General features: G+C 36.1%; 1 protein-coding gene across 2 annotated transcripts in view; it reads right to left on the bottom strand.

The window, feature by feature from the left end:
- Positions 1–22,384, bottom strand: part of CWF19L2 (CWF19 like cell cycle control factor 2) — a 142,680-nt gene that overhangs the window by 33,537 nt on the left and 86,759 nt on the right. Inside the window, exons 13-14 of one of the 2 annotated variants that reach the window (XM_007494895.3) lie at positions 21,852–22,064; positions 6,967–7,083 (exon numbers count right to left, since the gene is read on the bottom strand). In XM_007494895.3, coding sequence (XP_007494957.2) covers positions 6,967–7,083; positions 21,852–22,064 — 330 coding nt within the window. The remainder of the gene's footprint in view (positions 1–6,966; positions 7,084–21,851; positions 22,065–22,384) is intronic. The other variant, XM_056794442.1, reaches the window with a different exon arrangement.

Raw genomic sequence — 22,384 nt, 5'->3', positions numbered from 1 at the left:
GATAAAAGACTGTCTGCCCTTTGATCCAGCTATAGCACTGCTGGGTTTGTACCTCAAAGAGACAATAAGTAAAAAGACTTGTTCAAGGATATTCATAGTTGCGCTCTTTGTGGTAGCCAAAAATTGGAAAATGAGGGGATGCCCTTCAATTGGGGAATGGCTGAACAAATTGTGGTATATGTTGGTGATGGAATACTATTGTGCTAAAAGGAATAATAAAGTAGAGGAATTCCATGGAGACTGGAACGACCTCCAAGAAGTGATACAGAGCGAAAGAAGCAGAACCAGGAAAACATTTTACACAGAGACTGATACACTATGGTACAATCGAAGGTAATGGACTTCTCCATTAGTGTCAAGGCAATGTCCCTGAACAATCTGCAGAGATCTAAAAAACACTATCCACAAGCAGAGGATAAACTATGGGAGTAAAAACACCGAGGAAAAGCAACTGCTTGACTACAGGGCGGAAGGGGATACAACTGAGGAGAGACTCTAAATGAACACCCTAATGCAAATACCAACAACATGGAAATGGGTTCGAACCAAGAACACATGTGATACCCAGTGGAATCGTGCATTGGCTATGGGAGAGGTGGGGGGAAGGGGGTGGGGGGAGGAAAAGAAAATAATCTTTGTTTCCAATGAATAATGTTTGGAAATGACCAAATAAAATAATGTTTAAAGTGGAAAAAAAAAAGAAACCACATTTAAAGAGATTAAGTGACTAGATCAAGCTAGGAAGTGGCAGAAATATGAACTAAATACTTTTCATCCTCCTACAATATTTTTTTCCCCCAATGTGCAAAGAATATTAGATATGGAGTCAGAAAACCTGGATTTAAATCTTGGCTTAGCAATTTCATAGCTTTATGACCCAGGGCAGGCCACTGAACTGCTCTGGGTCCAAGTTTCTCATCTGTAAAATGCAGCTGGGGGGGGGGGGGGGGCGGGGTGGAGTAAGGCAATAAGATTGCCTCTAAAGTTCCTTTTCTAAGTCCATATAACCATTATTTATCTATGACACATTACTTCTTCAAAGGTAATTTTTCTGTCTTCCTGAAGATACTCTAGGAATGGTCCAAAGTCAGTCTATGAAGCAATCTTTTCATAATGAGACCTGTCTGTCTTAACTACTTACTGGCACTAACATCCACTCATGGAAAAAAAATCCAAATTTTCATAGGAAAACATTTGCCCACATCCTTGTATTTGTTTGGCTGTAGGTGCCTTAAAAAAATTCTGCCCTTTTATTCTGACATTGGAAAATTTCAAAGACAGCTGTAATAAGAGACTGAAATTCACAAAGTCCAGACAAAATTTCTCTTTCTATTTCTACTTTATAATCTCCATATCAGCATACAGAAAAGATTAGTTACAGAGTCTCTTTTCAAGTTGTACAATTTTCACATTTTCAATACAAGGGTGCATGAGTTCCCCTATTCAATCAAGCATTTAGATAACAAAATTTTCTTTCCTTTTGATTTTTTTGATTATGTAGTCTGAAATAATTCAGCTACAATTTTATCCGTGCAATATCTTTCAGTCTCTTTTAGAGTCAGGAACAAAAAATAAGCCCTCAGTAACAAAGGCAGTGTTATAAAGGAGAAAATCATAAGTTTAAAACTAACAAGAAAATTAATTTTTAAAATCACCTTAGTAGAATAAGTAAGGATGATGCAACTATTTAATATGTATATGTCTCAAATGTCCTTTCTCTACCTACAAATAACTTTACTTTTAATTATTTTTTATTTACTTATTAGAATTTATACCCAGGTATCCCAGCCCTTCCTCCCCATACCATAGAAGGTATTACCTGATTTAAAAAAAAAATGTGTGTGTGTGTGTGTGTAAATTGTGTCATTTGTTTCTATTTTTCAATTAATTCTCTTAGGATGGGCATTCACAAGTTATTCTTCAAATATAAATTCTATAGCTATATATATTGTTTTCTTGGTTCTACTAGTTTCACTCTCCATTATTCAGGTAGGTTTTTAGAAGTTTTTTTTTTTTAATTAACCTGCTCATCCTTTTTTACAGCACAGTAGTATTCCACTATAATCATATATCCCAATTTGTATAGCCATTCCCCTGTTGATGGACAAACTCTCAATTTCCAGTTCTTTGCCACTACAAAGAGAGGTGGTATAAATATTTTGGAATATGTAGATTCTTTTCCTTTTCGCATGATCTCTTTGGGAAACAGACCCAACATCTAAGGGTATATTCAGCTTTATAACTCTCTAGACAAAATTCCAAATTGCTCGCCAAAATAGTTGGATCAGTTGACAATTCCACCAACTCTGTATTAGTGTCCCTATTTTTCCAGATCACTTCCAACATTTGTCATTTTGCCCTATTATCATTTTAGGCAATCAGATAAGTATGAAATAATATTCCAGAATTGTTTTGATTTGCACTTCTCTAATCAGTAACTGTCTCATGTCTTTTGATATAAATCTAATCATTGAGGGATGGTTTAACTTGCTTTTTAACTTGCTTTTTTTTTCCTTTTTAGACTATAGCTGCCTTATTTATTTTCCTTTTAGTAAAAAGAATTTTAAAATCTCAAGGTCATTTAATTGATTCTCATTTCATTGACTAAAATACCTTAGCCATTCCAGATGAATAACTATATTTATAATCTTCGGTGAAGATACTTACAAAGTACCCCATACCAATGCCTCCAGATATTCAAACTATATAACAAATTTAATTTGCTAGCTATGATTTATTTTATAAAGTCATAGTGCAAATTTCTCTTCTCATGCACTTGATAGGCATTTGTCCATTATAATACTCCATTTTTCCTACATCAGAGTAATTAAAAAACCTCTTAACATTGGGAACCCAGAAAAAGGTTTTCTTTAGACAATTGTTTCCTATTGGATAATGACAACTCAATAATCAATTTTCCTTCTCATTTTCTCTCAACTTATCAGAATTTCTAAGTTCAATTCATTGCTTAACTATAGACATTAGTCATGCCAGGTATCCTCCACATTTACTTCTATAATTCTTTTCATTGCTATTATTGATTACATTTTTAATTGCAGTATATAATGCATAAATCAAAATAATCTCATATTTCTATAGTTGTTTTTAATTTTATATAGTGCTTATGTGCTCTTAACAGTATATGGAAACTAAAATCCTTCTTAAAGAAAAAAAGTATAATATTCCTAATGCAATCCTTCAAGACTTCCTCCTCTCCTGGAGGTGGACATCACTGTTTTTTTCATCTTTGCACCCTTAATGCTTTCAGCAGTACTTTGCATATAGCACATAATTAAGAAAAACTTATTGATGTAAATATACCTGAAGACCATTCTATGTTCATTTCTGCTTCGACTCCACAACTATCTTCAAGCCAAGCCTGCTTATCTCCTTCCCAGTTCCCACTGGGCCTCTGTCCCCTTGATTGGTGAGAGTTTAGCCTGCCCAGATCCACCAAGCTTCTATCATTTGACCACATAAATGCCATATCAACCCCTAAACACCTCCCCTGCCTCCAATCTCACCCGCCCATCAATATTCATTCTAGGAAAGGTTGATCAATTCTTCTAGGATTCTACTCATTGTTCCTAGGATTTATCAATCCAAAATACCTTACCATTCCTGTGCATGTGCCATCTTCCCTTATTAGAATGTTAGCTCCTTGAGATCAAATCTAGTCTTTCTTTTTGGATTTGTATCCATAGTGCTCTGCATAAAACTGGGCATATGGTAAACACTTAGCAAAACAGTCTCTATATTCATTCATTTTCAAATTAGTAATTACCATATTGTTTTTCAGATTGATCCTTAGCCCTTTCTTTGTTATTCACATTCTTATTTCTTGTCTCAGAGACTTATGCTAGGCATAGAATACTTTCCACCTCTGCTTCACAGACTTACTCTCTTTTTAAGATGCAGCACCAGCACAACTATCTTGGTCAGTCCTTGCCTGAAGCTCTCAATTGTAATGTTCCCCACTCAAACAGGCTATTAATTAATACTTTATGTTTATTTGTATTTAGTTTGAATATTTTATGTTGTATATAACATATGTACTTAACTGATTTTCCTGTTAGAATATCAGCATTTTTAAAAAAAGGTAATGCTTATTTTTTTATATTGATGCACCCTCTACAGTATCTCGAGCTTAATGAATGCTGACTAATTCTTTGTTCTGCAAGCTACATCTTTTCCAGAAGGATTAAAATTTCTTGAAAACAGGGCCCATTTTATTTATTTATTGCTTGTGCTGTACTAACTAGTCTTGGGTTTAAATCCTATCTCAGATATTTACCAGCTGTAACCTCTCCAGACCTTAGCTTTCTTATTTGTAAAATGAGGGGACTGGTATCAATGACCTCTAAGATCCTTTACAACTAAAAATCTGTGATCTTATTTTTTTTGAAACAGATGTTCTTCATTAATTGTATTTTTGAACAATTATCACAAATGTCCTATCTTTGTGAAATGTTCCAACATTTTCAGTATCTTATCTATAAATATGGGACACAAAATTGTACTCAGAAGACACATTCAATTCTGAATTGAGAGCCAGGTCTAGAGATGGGAGGTCCTAGGTTCAAATCTGACCTCAGATGCTTCCCAACTGTGTGATCCCGAGCAAGTCACTTAACCCCCATTGCCTAGCCCTTACCACTCTTCTGCCTTGGAGCAAAAACACAGTAAAAAAAAGAAAGAAGACACAGCAATGAAACATCTTGAAATTAAAGGGTAAACCTAATCAAATCTGTGTTCATTTTTCATTAATAAAAAAACACAAATTTATTAATTAGAAATTTTGTAAGAGTTAATGGAAATAAATATAATTCTAATATTTTTCTTCTAAAGAGTTGAACACAGACCAACATTTCTATGCTTAATGACAATACCTCTTTCTTCTAATCAATTATTTCTCATCTATCTACTTTTTTTCCCTAGAAACCCTAATTCCTAAACAGAAAAATACTTATTTACATTTTCCCATTTACCTATGTTTAGCACATTTCCCCTTATTTGTAGATTTGAAGTTGAAATTACTGAGATAACTGAAATATTATATTACTTATCCTGCCAAGGCACAGATTATTATCATAATTTACATATGAGGAATCTGGGACTCAAGGCTTACATAAGAATTTAAAATTTCATAGAAATTCAGTGGCAAAACCACAAGATCTTCTAAATCCTAAGGACACCATCCACTGAGTCTGTGACTCATACTTCTTTCTACAGTAGGTGCTATGAAGGAATAGTGATTTTAATAGATGAAGCAGCAAAAGTAATAAATGAATAAATAATATATATAATAATATTATAAAATAAAACAAATATAAAACTAAGTACTGGGGACAGTTAATGGCTCAGTGGATTGAGGAACAGAATTAAGATATAGGAAGCCCTGGGCTCAAATATGGCTTCAAAGATACTTCCTACCTGTGTGTCCCTGGGCAAATTACTTAATCCCCATTATCTAGCTCTTATTGCTCTTCTGCTTAGAACCAGTGCACAATATCATTCCAAGCTGGAAGGTAAGAGCTTTTTTAAGAATACATAAGTAAAAATAGTAAAACTAAGTGCTCTCAGTCTACATTTTTTTTCTGAACAAAATCTAGAACTTGTCATTGTTTCATTTTATAAACATTACTTTTTTATAAATTAATAACAAATGTTTTCATAAGCCACAAAACTAGCCACCTCTACTACTTAGTCTACGACACTGGAAAAACATCATCTCTGGGCCTCAGTTTCCTCAAAATGAGGGAGTTCACAAGATGATTTTTTTACTAATCTGAATCCTATAGTTTTAATAGCAGAGATTTAATGTTTAAGTTTATACATCTCTGTACATTATCTCATTTGGAACTTTATAACAAACCTATAAGACAAGTACTGTTGGTATTATTTTAAGAGAACGTTTAAAACCAAGGAAAACTAAAGCTTTAAGAGGTTAACTGGTATCACATAATTAACAAACATTGGGAGCAGAATTCAAATTCAGATCTCTCCTCTGCTTAGTACTCATGACATCACACTGTGTAAGAGTTAATATAGGATCAGGACACAAATTATATGCCAAAAATATATGTAAGTTCACAAAAAAGCTACTCTAATAAATAATTATGAAGTCAACTTTTCTGAAATTATTTTATAATTTTTTAGAGTCACTTAGTAACTATGTACCTTGTGAATTTTAAAACTACTCTACCCTACTCAGACCATACTTTAGAAGATCTGATTTAGCTATTTCCTGATTAGGAACAATGGAGATACTTGGTCTAACAGAATCAAGTCTTGGGAACTCTACATTTCTCCACCCTACTTAGTTTAATAAATACTCATACTCATACTCATACATACACCATACTCAAAGATTTAATCATCTAAGAAATTGGCCTTCAACAGACACGTGCAGAAACAGGGGACAGACCCCTGGGCTGTCCTAAGTCAAGTTAAGATAACATTGGTACAGAAGAGATGAAGGAAAGTGGTGTAAAATCATCTATATGGGGCACGTCACTTCCTTTCTTCGGCCTCTTTTCCTGGAGAGGCATCTCTGGCTGGCAGCTTGCTAAGCATTCTGACATCTTGGCGTGACGGCAACTATTTGTCTGGGTTTTGGAGGCAAGTTTGCCCTTGAGCTAATTCAGGTTCAGGCATCTTGGCTAAGCCCTCTTGGAGTTCAGGCTGATTCCTTCCTCCTTCACACTCCAAATCCTTACTTTCTAGATCCCCTAATCTTCCCGCCCAGCACAAGCCAGGTTGGAGAAAATCCTACACTCTTTCCTTCTTCATGAGTCTTCTTAATTTCTTTCCACTATATTAATTAAATGACCATAAAATTTCAAAATGACTTGGGTATTTTTATTTTATTATCTAGGATATTCATGGCGACCAATAATTAATATAATTTAGGTCACAACGCTAAAATTATCCTTTACAAGCTCTAACTAAGATGTAGAAACTGACCTGGATTTCCTCCCAAATATCTTCATCTAATACAGTAGCTGCTGTATGGTGCTGCAACGGGACTATCAGACAATGCCCTTCAGTAAGTGACTGACAATTGGGCAAACATAAGTAAACCTAGGGAGAGAAAAAAAATTAAATTATAATCATTAAACAAAATATTCATCAGAGAACTTTTCATGGTATCAAAGAAATAAAACTTGAAACAAAGTAGGTATTCTTGATACTACCCATATTGGATGAAGTTATCAATTTATATCCCTCCTCCATTTCATAACCAAAATCCTAGAAAACCATCTATTCACATTATCCCTATTTCTTCCTATTTCTTAACTTCTTGCCATCTGCCTTTCACTCTCATCACTCAATCAAAACTCTTTAATTCTAATTTACCAATAATCTCCTACTTACCCAAACTAATCTTTTGTCTCCCTTCATACTTTTTGATCTCTCCAGCAGCATTTGATACTCTTGATTGTCTTTTCCTCCTGGATAGTCTTTCTGCTCTAGGAGTTTGCAATACTGTCCTCTCAGTTCTCTTCTAGTCTGTCTGACTAATTCCTTCTCAGTTTCCTTTTCTGGATCTTTAGCTTACCCCACCCCCAAATGTGGCTGTACCTCAAACCTCTATCCTAAATCCTTTTTTTCTTATTATCCTCTCTTTATGGCCTCTTCAGCTTACATGGGTTCAATTGCCAAAACTGCAGATAAAATCCAAATATACAGAATCTCCATACAAAGCACTAATCTTGTTCCTAAAGATTAGATGTACATAACCAATTGCCTATTAATCATGTCAAAGAAGTTGATCTGTAAACATCTCAAAGACAACATTTTTAAAAGAAAACTCATTACTTTTCACATAAAATCCACATTTCTGTTGAAGGTCCTTTATGACTTTACTAGTTAAAAAATTGAGTTCTATATCATAATCAGTTTGGGTTATGGCATAACCTAATAGTTATATTATATATAAAAAGATGAGAAAGGATGAAGAGGAAAAAGCTGTCAAAAGAGAAAAATAGGTAAGAACATTCCTAAACTTCAGTCTTTTAGTAAATTATAATAAATATTTTGAAAGTGGTGTCTTTATTTTCACAACCTCAAGTATAAATGGGGATATCACCTCTTGGCACTTGGGATAAAATTAAGTAGAAGACTACATTTTTTTTGTCTGAAGACCAGGTATTCTCTACTTATGGTATAAGATATTTTATAATTAAGTTAGTATATTTAATTTTGCTTGTCATAATGAGTACAGAAAGTGTTACTGTAGGAACCCCAGGATTTTGATGCTTAAAGTTTATCATCATTAGAGAAATAGTACTCCCATATACAGAAAATATGAAGCATAACACCTTTCACAAATTAAAAAATGAAGAGATTTTAGGTCCAACAATTGTTAGAATGATTGATTCACTCTTTCTAAGTATATGATGTAAGATAAAACTAATTACTGGTGTCTAGATCATCATTTCCCACCTGGTTGCTAATCTACATTTCAAATACCTCTTTAGTAACCCCTATCCCTTTGGTCCTTCTTTCCCTTATTAGAAAGGGTAGAAGATAAATATTTGATAATTCCTCTCAGACTCTCCAACTGAGGAGAGAGTCCAGAGTCACCTCATCATTTTCTACTTCACAATGGAAATCCTTCCTCCTCTACCATTCCCTTCTAGCTTTTCAGCTTCTTTTAATCCCCACCCCATTAGATTATGAATTCCTTTTTTTTTCTCATCAGAACCCTTCTTAAAACAGTATTAAGTACATTTTAGGTGCTTATTAAAGGTAGTGAACCACTGTTAAAAATTTAAAAAATATTTTAAAAATATTCTTCAAAGATATAAACAATTTTCAAATAAAATAACATGCTTCATATTTCCCTGAAGAAAAGTTCTTTATGATTTTTCAGTGTTGGATAAAAGAGCAGCATAGTATTTAAACTATAAACTCCTTGGAGGTCATATAAGCCTACTCCTCTACCTCTTTACAGAAATAAAAAAAAACTGAAACCAGGAGGGTTCAAGATTTTGCCCAAAGTCACACAAGGAACAGATGACAAAACTTGAATTTTGGTTCTGAGGTCTGTATTAAAGAATGTATCTGATTTAAATTGTTATTCTGTTGACTCACAAAGTGTAGTGGGAGTATCATGAATACCCCAAAGAGTTCAAAGACTTCCCCCTAGAACAGTGTCTGTAGAACCACTGGAGATAAAACATTTCTTCCTTTTGATGCCTGACTACCCTTTAAATATGCTGGGGAGGGACCTTCTATACAAACTCAGAGCCACAATAACTTGCTCCCCAGATGGTTCCTTATCATTGGAAATACCAGAAGAATCTTTAAATTTACTACCTGTACTTCTCTCTCAGAGAACCAGGAGGCAAAAGAGCTTCCCACTTTTGAAATACCTTCAGATATACCGGAGTCTCTTTGGGTCACATCTTCTTCTGATATAGGCTTACTTAAATCTGCTGTTCCTGTGCAGATAAAAACTAAATCTAGCCCACCTCCTTCTATTCCTCAGTATCCCCTCTCAAAAGAGGAAATTGAGGGTATTACCTGTTATTAACTCATTAATTAAACAAGAATAATAATCCCTTGCAAATCTGAATAGAACACACCCATCCTGCCAGTTAAAAAACCAAAAAGAGGGCCTGATGGCAAGCACCTCTATAGATTCCTACAAGATCTAAGGGCAGTGAATAACCACATTATAAAGAAACACTCTATAGTTACCAACATAAATACTATTATTTCCTCTATTCCTAGCACAGCTACATACTTTACAGTAGTAGACTTGTGCTCAGCTTTCTTTTCCATACCTATACATGAGAAATCCAGGTATATTTTTGCTTTTACCTGGAAGGGTTCACATATACATGGAGTCATTTGCCACAGGGTTATGTGGAAAACCCAAGTTTATTTGTGCAAATTTTGAGCCAAGACACAGATAATATAACATTTTAAAAAGCAAATTAATCAAATATGTTGATGACCTACTCTTGGCTTCAACAGATACAGAAACATGTCAAGAAGATAGTAAACACCTTCTTTTGGAATTGCACAAAAGAGGACATAAAATCTCAAAGGATAAAGTTCAGTGATGTCTCCCTAAAGTAGAATATTTGGGATTTATCGGACTGCTGGTGCTCACTATATTTCTCCAAAACGAATTGAGAATATTCAAAATTTAAGCTCTCCTACCACTAAGAAAGAGTTGAGAGCAATTTTAGGAGCAACACGGTTTTGCAGACAATGGATTCCTTGCTATGGGGAAATTACTAAACCCCTTATTACACTAACAAAAGATTCGGTCCCTGAACCCCTCAAATTAGAGGCTGAACACTTGTCAGCTCTATCAGATCTAAAACAGGCTATCCCTGTCTGCCCCTGCTCTAGGCATCCCAGATTACAACAAGCCATTTACTTTGTATGTACATGTGTGAAGTGGAGTAGCTTCAGGTGTTTTAACTCAGACTATGGGGCCTTCTCAGAGCCCAATTGCTTATTATTCTGCCCAACTGGACCTAGTAGCATCAGGAGCACCACCATGCCTTAGAGGAGTAGCTGCTACAGCCTTACTAGTGACAAAAACTGTTGATCTAGTATTGGGATGTCCATTAACAATTATGTGCCCACATGAGGTAGAAGCATAGAACACAGGCACTCTCGGACCAGAGAATTACAAGGTATGAAATAACCTCGTTAAATAGCAAAAACATTACCTTGAAACTGTAAACCTTAAAATTTCCCAGACCCTACTTTATAAGATTGGATTAAGACCATTCCCCATTTGGGCAGTGAACTCTACTTAAAGCAGGAATGTGAGAATTCTACTTTACCTACTTGGGTCTGCCCTAGGGGAAGATAAAGTTGTAAACTCTTTTCTGAACAATGAAAAGTACTTAAACCCATACTTTTCTTAAGCTAAGCACCTATAAAGGTCAAGCAACTTGTGAATTTACAAGGAACAAAGAACTGGAAAACTTACTCAGAGCTTTCCTGGTGTGAATTACTCAAAATTCCACACCTTCTTAGGTGTGGACTAAGAATGGGCAGTCCTTTAGAAACATCTACAGTGATTGGTAGATGTAAGGACTTAGGGGAGGTGACAGAGGAAATTTTGCCCTTAAAAATAAGAGCTCAGAGAAGAGAAAAAGATCTGGTTTCTGATTCTCATTCTGAAGGAGAGCTCCTTGAGGAGCTCCTCTGAGGGGCTCTGTCCCTCTGGGGTAGGAGCTCTGGAGGCTCTTGAGAGAGGCCCTTTGAAACAATCTCTGGCTGGAAGACTCTTTGAGGAAGGACGCTGGCCTGGTGTCATTAGAATTCCTTACTTAGACAGATCTTATGGTGAGTTATAAAAAACTGACTGATTTCTCTTTTAAGACTCAGGTCTAGGCCATATTGGCTTGAGGCTCTTCATACTTGTTCCTTTCTTACTCTCTCTCTCTTTCTTTGATTACTCATTGTATTGTTAATTAAAATCTCTATAAAACCCAATTGACTTGGGTATTTGAATAATTGGGAATATTTCCCTGGCGACCACCTTATATTTGATTTTAAAACCCAAGACACTGTACTGAAACATATTTCTGCAGTCAAATTTACTCACCGTCTCTTATATCTATCACAATTTATATCTTCCACTATTTTAACCACTACGGTTTAAGACCTCAACCATTTTAAATCTCACAAAACGCTGTACAACCCTTAACCCTGCCAACTTGCTTCCAGATTTACCTACTTCAGGAGAACCATTACAGTTATGAAACATTAGTGTCCATAGCAGAAAAGCCTCGAGATAATCTCTTGGACAATCCCTTAGACAATCCAGATCTGATCATATTTACTGATGGTTCCTCTTTTATGAGGGATGGCACATGCTACACTGGCTACACTGGAGATGCCGTAGTCTCAGAACTTGCCACTGAGTGGTCAGCTTCACTACCTTCTAATATTAGCACTCAAGGAGCAGAACTCATACCTCTGAAGCACACTTGTGTAATTGCCAAGGATAAAAAGGCAACAATTTATACAGATTCTAGATATGCTTTTGGCATTTGTCACTCAGTCGGGATGCTATGGCTCCAGAGAGGATTTTTAACCTCAGCTGGAAAATCTATAGCTAACGCAGAAATTATTAATGAAGTTCTTTCTGATCTCCAGCTTCCTGAAGCCCTAGCTGTATTTCATTGCTCTGCCCATAGAGGCGGCACTGAACCTGTCTTTAGAGGAAATGATGAAGCAGATGCCGCTGCAAAGCTAGCAGCCATAGAAGGACCTGAATTAATTCTAACATTAACAACCAGTGATGATTTAATTTAATCGCTTTCCTATAATGAAAAGAAAGTGGAAAAATGGAAACAAAAATTCAAAGCAAAACAGATTAATAGAGTATGGGTGTCATCTGAAGGAAAACCCCTGCTCCTTAGAAGTTTCTATCACCAAATTTGACAATATTCATAACAATGGCCATTTGGCCACCCAAGGAATCGTGGACTCTGTTAAGAGAGTATGGATAGCCCCTGGTATAACTACTATAGCCTCTAAAGTGTGTTCAGCCTGCTCTACGTGTCAGGCATATAACCAACAGGCATTTCGTGAAAAAGCTTTTGGTGGGCATCCTCTGGGTTACACACCTTTTGAGCATCTACAGATAGATTTCATAACAATGCCAAAGGCTGGACGTTATAAATTTTGTCTAGTCATTGTAGATCAACTGACCAGATAGCCGGAAGCATTTCCTGCGACCCGAGCCACAGCGGATTTTGTTGCTAAGGTGCTTTTAAAGGAAATTATCCCTTGCTTTGGACTGCCAGTACGTATTGATTCAGAAAGAGGAAGTCATTTTACTAATTCTGTCTTAAATCAAATACATTCTTGCTTAGGGATAATTCCCAAATTCCATGTTCCATATCATCCCCAGAGCTCAGGCCAAGAGGAAAGGGTGAACAAAGAACTTAAAACTATGATTGGAAAATTATGCACTGAGATACATTTAAAACGGCCCGAAATTCTCCCTCTGGCCCTATTTTATCTTAGAAGCAGGCCTAAAGGAGACATACATATCTCATCATTTGAGATGCTTTTTGGATGTCTGCCTATACAGGCTAAACCTTTTTCCCCTGCATATACACCAGTATTAGGGGGAGATACTACTATTGCTTTCTATATATAGGAATTACAGCACAAACTGCGTGAACTTCATGAATCCAGAGCTGCAGTACAAGCCAGACCACTAGATTTTTCTCTTCATGACATGAACTCAGGAGACAAAGTGTATATTAAGAATTTCAAGCATACTGGAGCAACTCAGCCTTTGTGGGAAGGACCATTCCAAATATTGTTAACTACTCCAACATCTATAAAGGTTGGAGAGAAGGACTCTTGGATTCATTGCTCACATGTGAAGAAAGCATCTTCTGATGGGACTGATTGACTGTACCCTATCATATGCATTGGAGATAATAATCCATTGACAAGTGGATGCTTTTTTTCAAAGACACATTGAATTACTGATTTTTTCCCTTATTTTTATTATTGGTTTTCTTTTATTTTGATTAGAATATTTGATTTTTTTCTCATTTCTTGTACTAAAGGTACACATAATTAATATATTTTTTGCAGTAATACAAGTTTAACATATATATTCTTGCTATAATATCAATGTATACCTAAAGCTTTAAACTATGGGACCCTGCCATTTATTGATAAAATATTATGGGACTGTGATTAATGTTTATGTATGATTCCAGGAAAAGGGATAAAAAACAAGGAGCACAGACTTAGCCTGAAAAGTGCCAAAAAGAGCACACAGGAAATACTCACAGGAAATGTGAGACTTGAGGTTGCGACACTTGACATATGTTGAGTCGTAGGACTTCCTTGTATCTACACTTTGCGAAGTACTCATACAAGTACAAAATTTGACTATCATTCTGGCTCCCTATATCCCTGAGAATGACAAAAAAAGTCAGACGAGGGAATGACACTTCCCTATCAAAATAGAATTCTAATTCTTTTCCTTCTTATATTATGGCAACTTCCTGTAGTCTTGGCTACAAATGGGTAAGTGAAATATTACTGCATCCTGTCCTACAGACTTGTGGGATAGAAATTACTTTAAATTGGACCTATACAAGGGCCTGTTTTGAATTTTTTTCCCTTGTGTTTTTGGTTGTGTTTTTCTCTTCTTTTGATAATTGACTCATACACCCCCATAACTCAACATTGCATCCTGAGCTGAACTGGATGTTTTTTTCACACCTACTTCAGGGGGGATTATATTTTAATTTAAAATCCAAGATTTTTGATCTTTTGTTTGAGATTATATTTTTATAAAAATCTAAGATTTTTATTTTGTTCGAAAAAGATCCTTAAGGAAGAAGTTTGTTAACTCCTGAATCCAGAGAATGAACTGTTGCAGAAAGATGCCAGAAAACTCACACTACATCAAGAAGATCAAGAATTAACTTTGGATATGGTTGATTGAACTGAAGTTTGATTGAACGTTTATTGTAAGTGTACACATTTATGCCAAAAGGGACTGCCCCTGATTTGGCTTTCTGTCAATGCACATAGCAAAACATTGGTTTTGCTCTCTTTTCTATTCCTCCCTCACTACTGTAATTTCCTCTTAGAAAATTGAATGTTGTATTCATCTGTAGTTAGAAGTGAGTTTAGAACTACAAGATGATGATGTTAAATGATCAATGGGGAGACTAGTCTCCCAATGATCATCAGGGGATAGTGAATCTTAAAATTTCTCAGACTCTACATTGGAACATTATCTTAAGGTTATGGTTAAGGTTATTCCCCATTTAAACATTGGAGGTACTTGATAAGGAATGTATTGGGAACTTTAAAATTACTCCACCCATACTTAGGCATACTTTAGGGGAAGATAAAGTTGTAAAACTCCTTATTGAACAATGAAGGTACTTAACTCATACTTATAGTGAGGCCAAAACCTTAAGATACGTCTATTTTTAGATCTAATACAAAAGGGTGCTAAGTACCTATGAAGGTCAAATGAATCACTAAAAGGTCAGGCAACTTGCAAGGGGCAAGCTTAACAAAGAGGTGTGAAGTACTCAGAAGATATAATCTACCCAGAGAAGGTGAGAACTAAAAACTAAGAATGGGCTGTCCTAGGAAAAGCGTCTACTGTGATTGGCAGACGTGAAAATTTAGGGGAGGTGACACTAGAGAAATTTCTCTTTAAAAGAAGCTGTCTGAACCAGTTCAAGGGAGTTCGATTTAATTCAACTTGGAAGCTGAATTGGAGGTCAGGAGTCAGAGAAGGCTGCTGGGTCTCTGAACACTAGTTTTGCTTGGAAAGATGTTATGGTACGTGATTAAAAACTGACTTAGTTTCTCTCTTAAAGAGAAAGGCCTAGGCCATTGGCCTAGACCCTAGCCTTTTCCTAATATTTCCTCTTACTCTGTCTCTTTCCCTTTCCTTAATTCCTTCATTTATATTAATTAAAATCTCCATAAAGCCCAGCAGACTTGGGTATTTCATATTTGGGAATTTTTCCCATGGCAACCACTTATTTTTGATATAAAATCAAGACACTAAAAATTATCTTTACAGCTTGGGCAATTCACAGTCTTGAAACCCATATTTTCGCAGTCACGGAGTCAAATCTACTATTCTCTCCACTGTAAAATGTTTCCTCTATCAAGCTGACAACATTAAGTTTCTACTTAGTACGTGGAACTGTACTCAAACTGTAAGAATACAAATATAAGTGTCACATTTTAGAAAGTATATTAATAAACTGGAGAGCATCTATAGGAGGAATTCTAAGATAGTAATGGATCTCAAATATTATGCTATTCAAGGAATGATCAGAGACCAGGATCTATGGATAAATGAAGGACAACTTGGGCAGAAGGTCTCAATTGCCTTGTGTGAACCTTAAAAATTCTCAGATCCTACTTCATAAGGTTAGGATTGTAAACCTTAAAAAAATTCCCAGACCCTACTTCATAAGGTTGGGTTAAGACCATTCCCCATTTTAAACAATGAAGGAACTTAGATCAGGAATGTGAGACCTCTACTTAGATCAGAAATGTGGAGACCTCTACTCCACCCCTACTTAAGCCTGCTTTAGGGGAAGAAACTCCTTGCTGAACAATGAAAAGTACTTAAACCCATACTTATAGTAAGACAAAAAGTTCTTTAAGCCATGCCTATTTTAGGACTAATACAAAAGGGTGCTAAGTACCTATGAAGGTCAGACAACTTGTGAACTTACAAGGAGCAAAGAGGTGGAAACTTACTCAGAGATTCTAGTATACTCAGGTGTGAATTACTCAAAAGATTAGTCTACTCAGGTGTGAACAAAGAATGGTCTGTCCTTTGAAAAACGTCTACTGTGATTGGTAGATGTAAGAACTTAGGGGAGGTAACATAGGAAAAATTCCCTTTAAAAGGAGATGAAAAGCACTCTTGGGACAGTCAGCTGGGAAAGGCTGAATTGAAGGAAGCATCTGGCCAAGGCTGCCTTGAAGGGTCTCTCTCAGGACTCTCTCGGGGAGATTTGGAGACATTGAGATTCAGGATTAAGCTGGTGGAGTCAGCTGAGATGAAGCTGGCCTGGTGTCACTAGAATCCTTGTTTGAATAGATCTTGTGGTGAGTGATTAAGGACTGACTGATCTTTTAGGGCTTAGGCCTGGGTTGGCCAGGGCTGCCCTGGGCCGACCTATCCTTTTCTCATTATTTCTTTTTTCTCTCTTTCTTTAATTCCTCATTGTATTAATTAAAAATCTCTATAAAACCCAGTTGACTTGGGTATATTCATAATTGGGAATATTTCCCTGGCTACCACCTTATATATTGATTTAAAAACAAGACACTGTAGTGAAAATATATTTTCTGCGGTCACAATTTACTCATCCACTCTTTTATCTACTATAATTTATATCACCCACTATTTTAATCACTACAGTTTATGACCTCAACCATTTTAACTCTTACACTTGAAGCATATGGAAAGCAAAGAAACTTATTCTGCTTTGCCACAAAGAGCAGAATTTGAAACAAGGAGTGGAAGTTTTGAGGAAGGAGATTTAAATTTAATGTAAGGAGAAACTTCTTAGTCATAAGAGCTTTTCAAAAGCAAAATGAGATGCCCCAAGAGTTAGCTAGCTCTATTCCTGGACCCCAGAGATTTTTTTTTAATCCTTACCTTCCATCTAAGAATCAATACTGTGTATTGGTTCTAAGGCAGAAGAGTGGAAAGGGATAGGCAATGGGGGTTAAGTGACTTACCCAAAGTCACATAGCTAAGAAGTGGCCAGATTTGAACCCAGGATGTTTTGTCTCTGGGTCTGGATCTCAATCCACTGAGCCACATTGGTGCCTCACACCCCAGAGATTTTTGACAAAGTCTACGTATTGGCTGAGTATACTATAGAAAAGGTTCTTATTCAGACAGAAGGAACTCTTGTCCAGATATAAGTTGCTCTATCAGGTTCAATCAAATTCTTAATTCATGTAAGGTTTTCAGGATGTGAAGAGTTCCATTAGTTCTGACTACACATTCTGAAAGCATTCAAGTTTGAACCATATCATGTAAAAGATGATGACTTGAATGTTCAAAGTGGTCTTAAGAGAAATATATGATATAGAGGCTGCATGGAGTAGTGGAAAGAAAGTCATCTCACAAACAGATAATATTATATTTTAAGTTTTGATTCTGAAAGACAGTGGTTGTGACCCTGAGCAAGTTATTTACCTCAGGAAATTCTCAAAGGCTTTAAGTTGAAGAAAGAAGCTGACCTACATTGATAGAGGGAGTTTCTTCATTTAGTAGTTCTTTACAGTCAAATAGTTTAGGTAGTCACCTAGCAAAGCTAAGCACTAGAGATACAAAGAAAGGAAAAAAAAAGAGTCCTCTCTCTCAAGGAGTTCACAATTTAAGGGAGTAAACAACATGCAAAGAATGTTGTACAAACAAGATACCTCCAGTATAAACTGGAGATATTCTCAGAGGGGAAGTATTAAGAAGAACTGAGGAAGGATTCTTGCAGAAGGTAGAACTTTTGTTGAAGCTTAAGGAAACCAAGGAGGCCAGGAATGTGACAAGGAAATCACTTTAAAAGACTGATATATATTAATTTAAGGTCGCCAAGGAATTCAGCTATGTAATTCCTAAATGAAAGCTCAAGTCAGCAGTCAATCTTTTATGGAGTTTAATTACAACAGGAGGAAGAAAGGAATTAGAGATAGAGAGAGAGAAAAGGGAGAGAAGGGAATAGGGCTTAAATACCCCTTCTGTTTAGGCTGGACCAAAAGGCCCAAGCCCTTAGATAGCTGGGGCAAAGAAAAGAGATCAGTCCCTATTACTCACGTGACCAAAATGGAGAAACAGTCTCAGAGGCCCCCACCTTCAGCTTCCTTCAGAGCAAGCTTCTCAGAGCACACTCCAACCACTCAGACAAACTCCTCAACCACCACCACCTCTCAGTCTTCAGACCCCCCTCTCTCTCTAAGGAAACCATCCAAGTTCCCTCCCCTCAGTTCTCATATCTACCAATCACTGTCCATCAATTTCCCTGTGCCAATGGAGGCTCTAGCTTAACCCAGGACCGCCCAGAGGTCTCTGGATTTGCACATGTCTGTTGAAGGTCATATTTTCAAATAATTAAATCTTTGATCCTTTGCTACAGCCCTTCCTAAATCCTGTTAACCTGAGTAGGGTAGAGATTGGAATAATTAAATTTTGATCTATGCTGCAGCCCTTCCTCAATCCTGTTAGGACTGAGTAGGGTGGAGATTGATTCCAAGTATCTCCATTGTATCAATTCTAAAATCAATCATGACTCAAAGAAATTCCTGTTCTATGCTTAAGCATAGGTCAAAGTCCTTTCCATTGTTCAGCAAAAGGTTTGTCCTAAAGTAATCTTAAGAAGGGAGGAGGAGGAACCTCCCATGCCAATGGGGTTCACATTCCAATAGACTATCAGTAAGAAATTTTTCAAGTATGAAATTTCCCAATGGTGAAATTTCCAACATTTATAAGTCTAAGGAATTTTAAGGTTTACAGGAAGCAGAGATGTGAATCATAAACAGTACTCAGACTGTACCTTAGAAGATTTGATTTAGCTATCCCCTTATTGTAACAATGGAGATACTTGGTCTAATGAGAATCAAGAATGTATTGGGAACTTTTAAAATTACTCCACCCTAATTAGACATACTTTAGGGGAAGATAAAAGTTGTAAACTGCTGACTGAATAATGAAAATCACTAACTCATACCTTATAGTAAAGCTAGAACCTAAAGATAGGTCTATTTTTAGATCTAATACAAAAAGGTGTTAAGTATCTGTAAAGGTTAAATTAATCACAAAACGGTCAAGAAACTTACAAGAGGCAAGCTTAACAAAGAGGTGTGAAGTACTCTGAGGAAATAATCTAACCAGAGAAGGTGAGAACTAAGAATGGGCAGTCCTGGGGAAAAGTGTCTACTGTGATTGGTAGACATGAAAATTTAGGGGAGGTAACATAAGAGAAAATTTCTTTAAAAGGAAGGGGTAAAAAGTCAGGAGGCTATTCAGTTGGAATTTGGAATTGAGTTAGATTCTGAACTCAGTTGAGGAAATCGTTTTCAGTAGAGGACTGGAACCCATCTTGGAGAGGGTCTCATGGTGAGTTATAAGATTGTCTCCCTCTCCCTTAGGCTCAGGGAGGCCACTGTGGACAAGTCTCTCTCTCTTTAATTTGGAATTTCCCATGGCGACCACTTATTTAGATTTTAAGCCAAAACACTAAAAATTATCCTTACAGTTTTGGCATTTACAGAGATGAGAAGGAAGAGCATTCTACACCTGGAGGACATTGAAAATGTATCAGTTTGGAAATCAGAATGCTTTGTGGAGGAGAGTAAGGTATAAGAATACTAGAAGGATCTTTACAAAGACTGAGCTAGCTCCATGCAAATTGATTTCTTTTGGCAGAGATGAAAAGGACAGATTAGAATAAGAAAAAAGTTCTATTAGGATGTCCCTGCAATAGAATAGGTAGGTAGGAATAAAAGTCTCCACTTGAATGATGATAGTGGAATTAGAGAGTAGGGGTAAAATGCAAAAAAAATTTAGCAGCAGAATCATCAAGATGTGATAACTAAAGTTAAAAGTTCAGGAAAGAGTTTAAGATTAATTATATAGGCTTGGGATGTGATAGTTAAAGCCATGACAATACATAAATATATAAGATTACCATGGGAGAATATAACATGTAGATGAGAAAAATAATGAAGGTAGAACCGTTTGAAGTCCAAACTTAGAGGATGTGAAAGAGGCAATGGAGCTAGCACAGAGAAGAGCAGTCATAAGTCTGTTTTCTCCAAGTTCGAATTGTTCCTAGGCAAAGTGGCAAAACTGAATTTCTGGGAGAACAAAGCTGACTATGTGATTCCATCAAGACACAGGCAAACCTGGCCTGAAAAAATCAGTTGGCCTAAACTTACTGTGGTCACAAAAAGTCAGATACAACTGAAAAACAAGTTTAACAGCACTAAGACTTTTGAGACACTCTGAAGAAATGTCAATTATGTATTAGGATAAGCCTCATTCCAGTGTTTCAAAAAAAAGAAAGAGGCAAAGCCTGCTCTCATAGAGCTTTATTTCAATTAGCTGATATTCCCCTCACTTCTTAATAGCTTCGAATACCTAAAACTACTCACTAAAAAACCCCCATATACAGAAACCTATCTTTCGGGTTACCCCAAGGGCCCCTTGTTAAGTTATCCTATCTTCTTCTCATATCAAAATGTCTTGAGGGACCTTCTTTATTATTAGCTTTTATTAGCTAAGAATAAAACAACTGGATTAAAGCAGTTGGTCTGGTATAAATATAAGGAACCAAAGCCATTTTAAAAGATTATTAACCCAAATAAACATTCAACTGATGCAATAGAGTTGGAGATCTAAGTATCTATGCCATAGATTTCTCTTTCCCGGACATTGCTGTAGTTTGGGGAGGAGAATAATATAACATGAAATCAATGGTACAATCCCCACTCTTTAAGGCTATGTGCCTGAAAAGTTGGGTAGGCCACTCGTGTAGCATGGGTAACCAAAAAGATATGGACAGTCAAGTGCTGCACTGGTACTTACTGAAAAGTTTTTTAAAATCCCAGGGGAAGGTCCCTCAACCAGTGAATGGATTCTTTCTGGAGTATTTATGGAAGGTCATGTATATGAATTGCAAAGAATGAGAACAGTATGGACTGAAATCTCCACTATTAACAGACACTTCGATAGATTAAATTATTGAATTAACAGAAAATTATAATATACAATTTATCAAATGCATATTCTAATTGATACCTTAAAGGAAAAAGTTGAATAATAATTCTTAAAAGTCAATTAAGATGGCATAACTGAAAGATGCCCAAGGATTTAGAAGTCCTTAGTGATGTCCATGGCTCTACCATTATTTATCCTTAGGTAAATCATTTTTTCCTCCTTGATATAAAGCAATTCCAGCAGAGGACATTGGACCTAGAATGAAAAAGCTGACACCTACCTATTCCAACAGAATAAACGCACACTTCTCACTGAAGAAAGTACTTAGTGCCACAACAGATATAGAAGTGTTGAGTAAAAAGTAAGTCAATGGTTATTTGGAGACTGAATCTTGTGGCATATGGCAAGAATCAATACAGTCACTAAAAAGCATGCCCATGGAATAAGCAGATTAGCAGATTCGCTGACTTTGTGCTTTTAGGTAAGGGGAAAAAAAACTTTAGAAGAGGAATTAAAAAGAGAAACACACACCTCAGGAAATTATGGAACAAAAACAAAACTATGAATATTTCTTTTAATCTTTTTATCCAATTCAGTAAGTTTTCTGTTTTCATACCTTGATGCCTATTGCAATGATAAGGTGCTTAGGAAGCTGAGAACTGTCAAAACAATATGGACACTTCTCCATTTGTGCAGCAAGCTTCTGATGCTCTAAGATTGCTTTTTTCTTCTGTTTCTCTTCATCACCACCAAAACATTCCTTCTTGGCTGCCGTTGAGACAAACATGTCATCCAAACTGTAATATTCCTTATCAGTTTTTTCTGTAAGCTAAAAACACACAGAAAATTGTGTTAGTGTAATAGTTTAAAAAGTGTCATGAAAAACAGTGATACTATGTGGGTCCATTAAAAAAAAATATTGGCAATTAACTGTAAATATGTGAGAAACTCACAAAATGTCCACAAAACATACCATGAGTACAAAGAATAAAACTAAAGGATGTAATAAAACTGTATGAATTTGTACATAACACTATGTCAGCACTTCAAATTTGAATCTTAAGACCAAAAACAAATATCTCCCCAAATTGGAACAGATACTCCCTTCTTGTATTTTTATAAACTCAATACCTTACCTGGGTTAACAGT

The sequence above is a fragment of the Monodelphis domestica genome, chromosome 4 (genome assembly GCF_027887165.1).
Source record: "Monodelphis domestica isolate mMonDom1 chromosome 4, mMonDom1.pri, whole genome shotgun sequence".
Classification (NCBI taxonomy): domain Eukaryota; kingdom Metazoa; phylum Chordata; class Mammalia; order Didelphimorphia; family Didelphidae; genus Monodelphis; species Monodelphis domestica.
The sequence above is the reverse complement of the archived record's forward strand: the minus strand, read 5'-3'. Positions and strand labels throughout refer to the sequence as shown.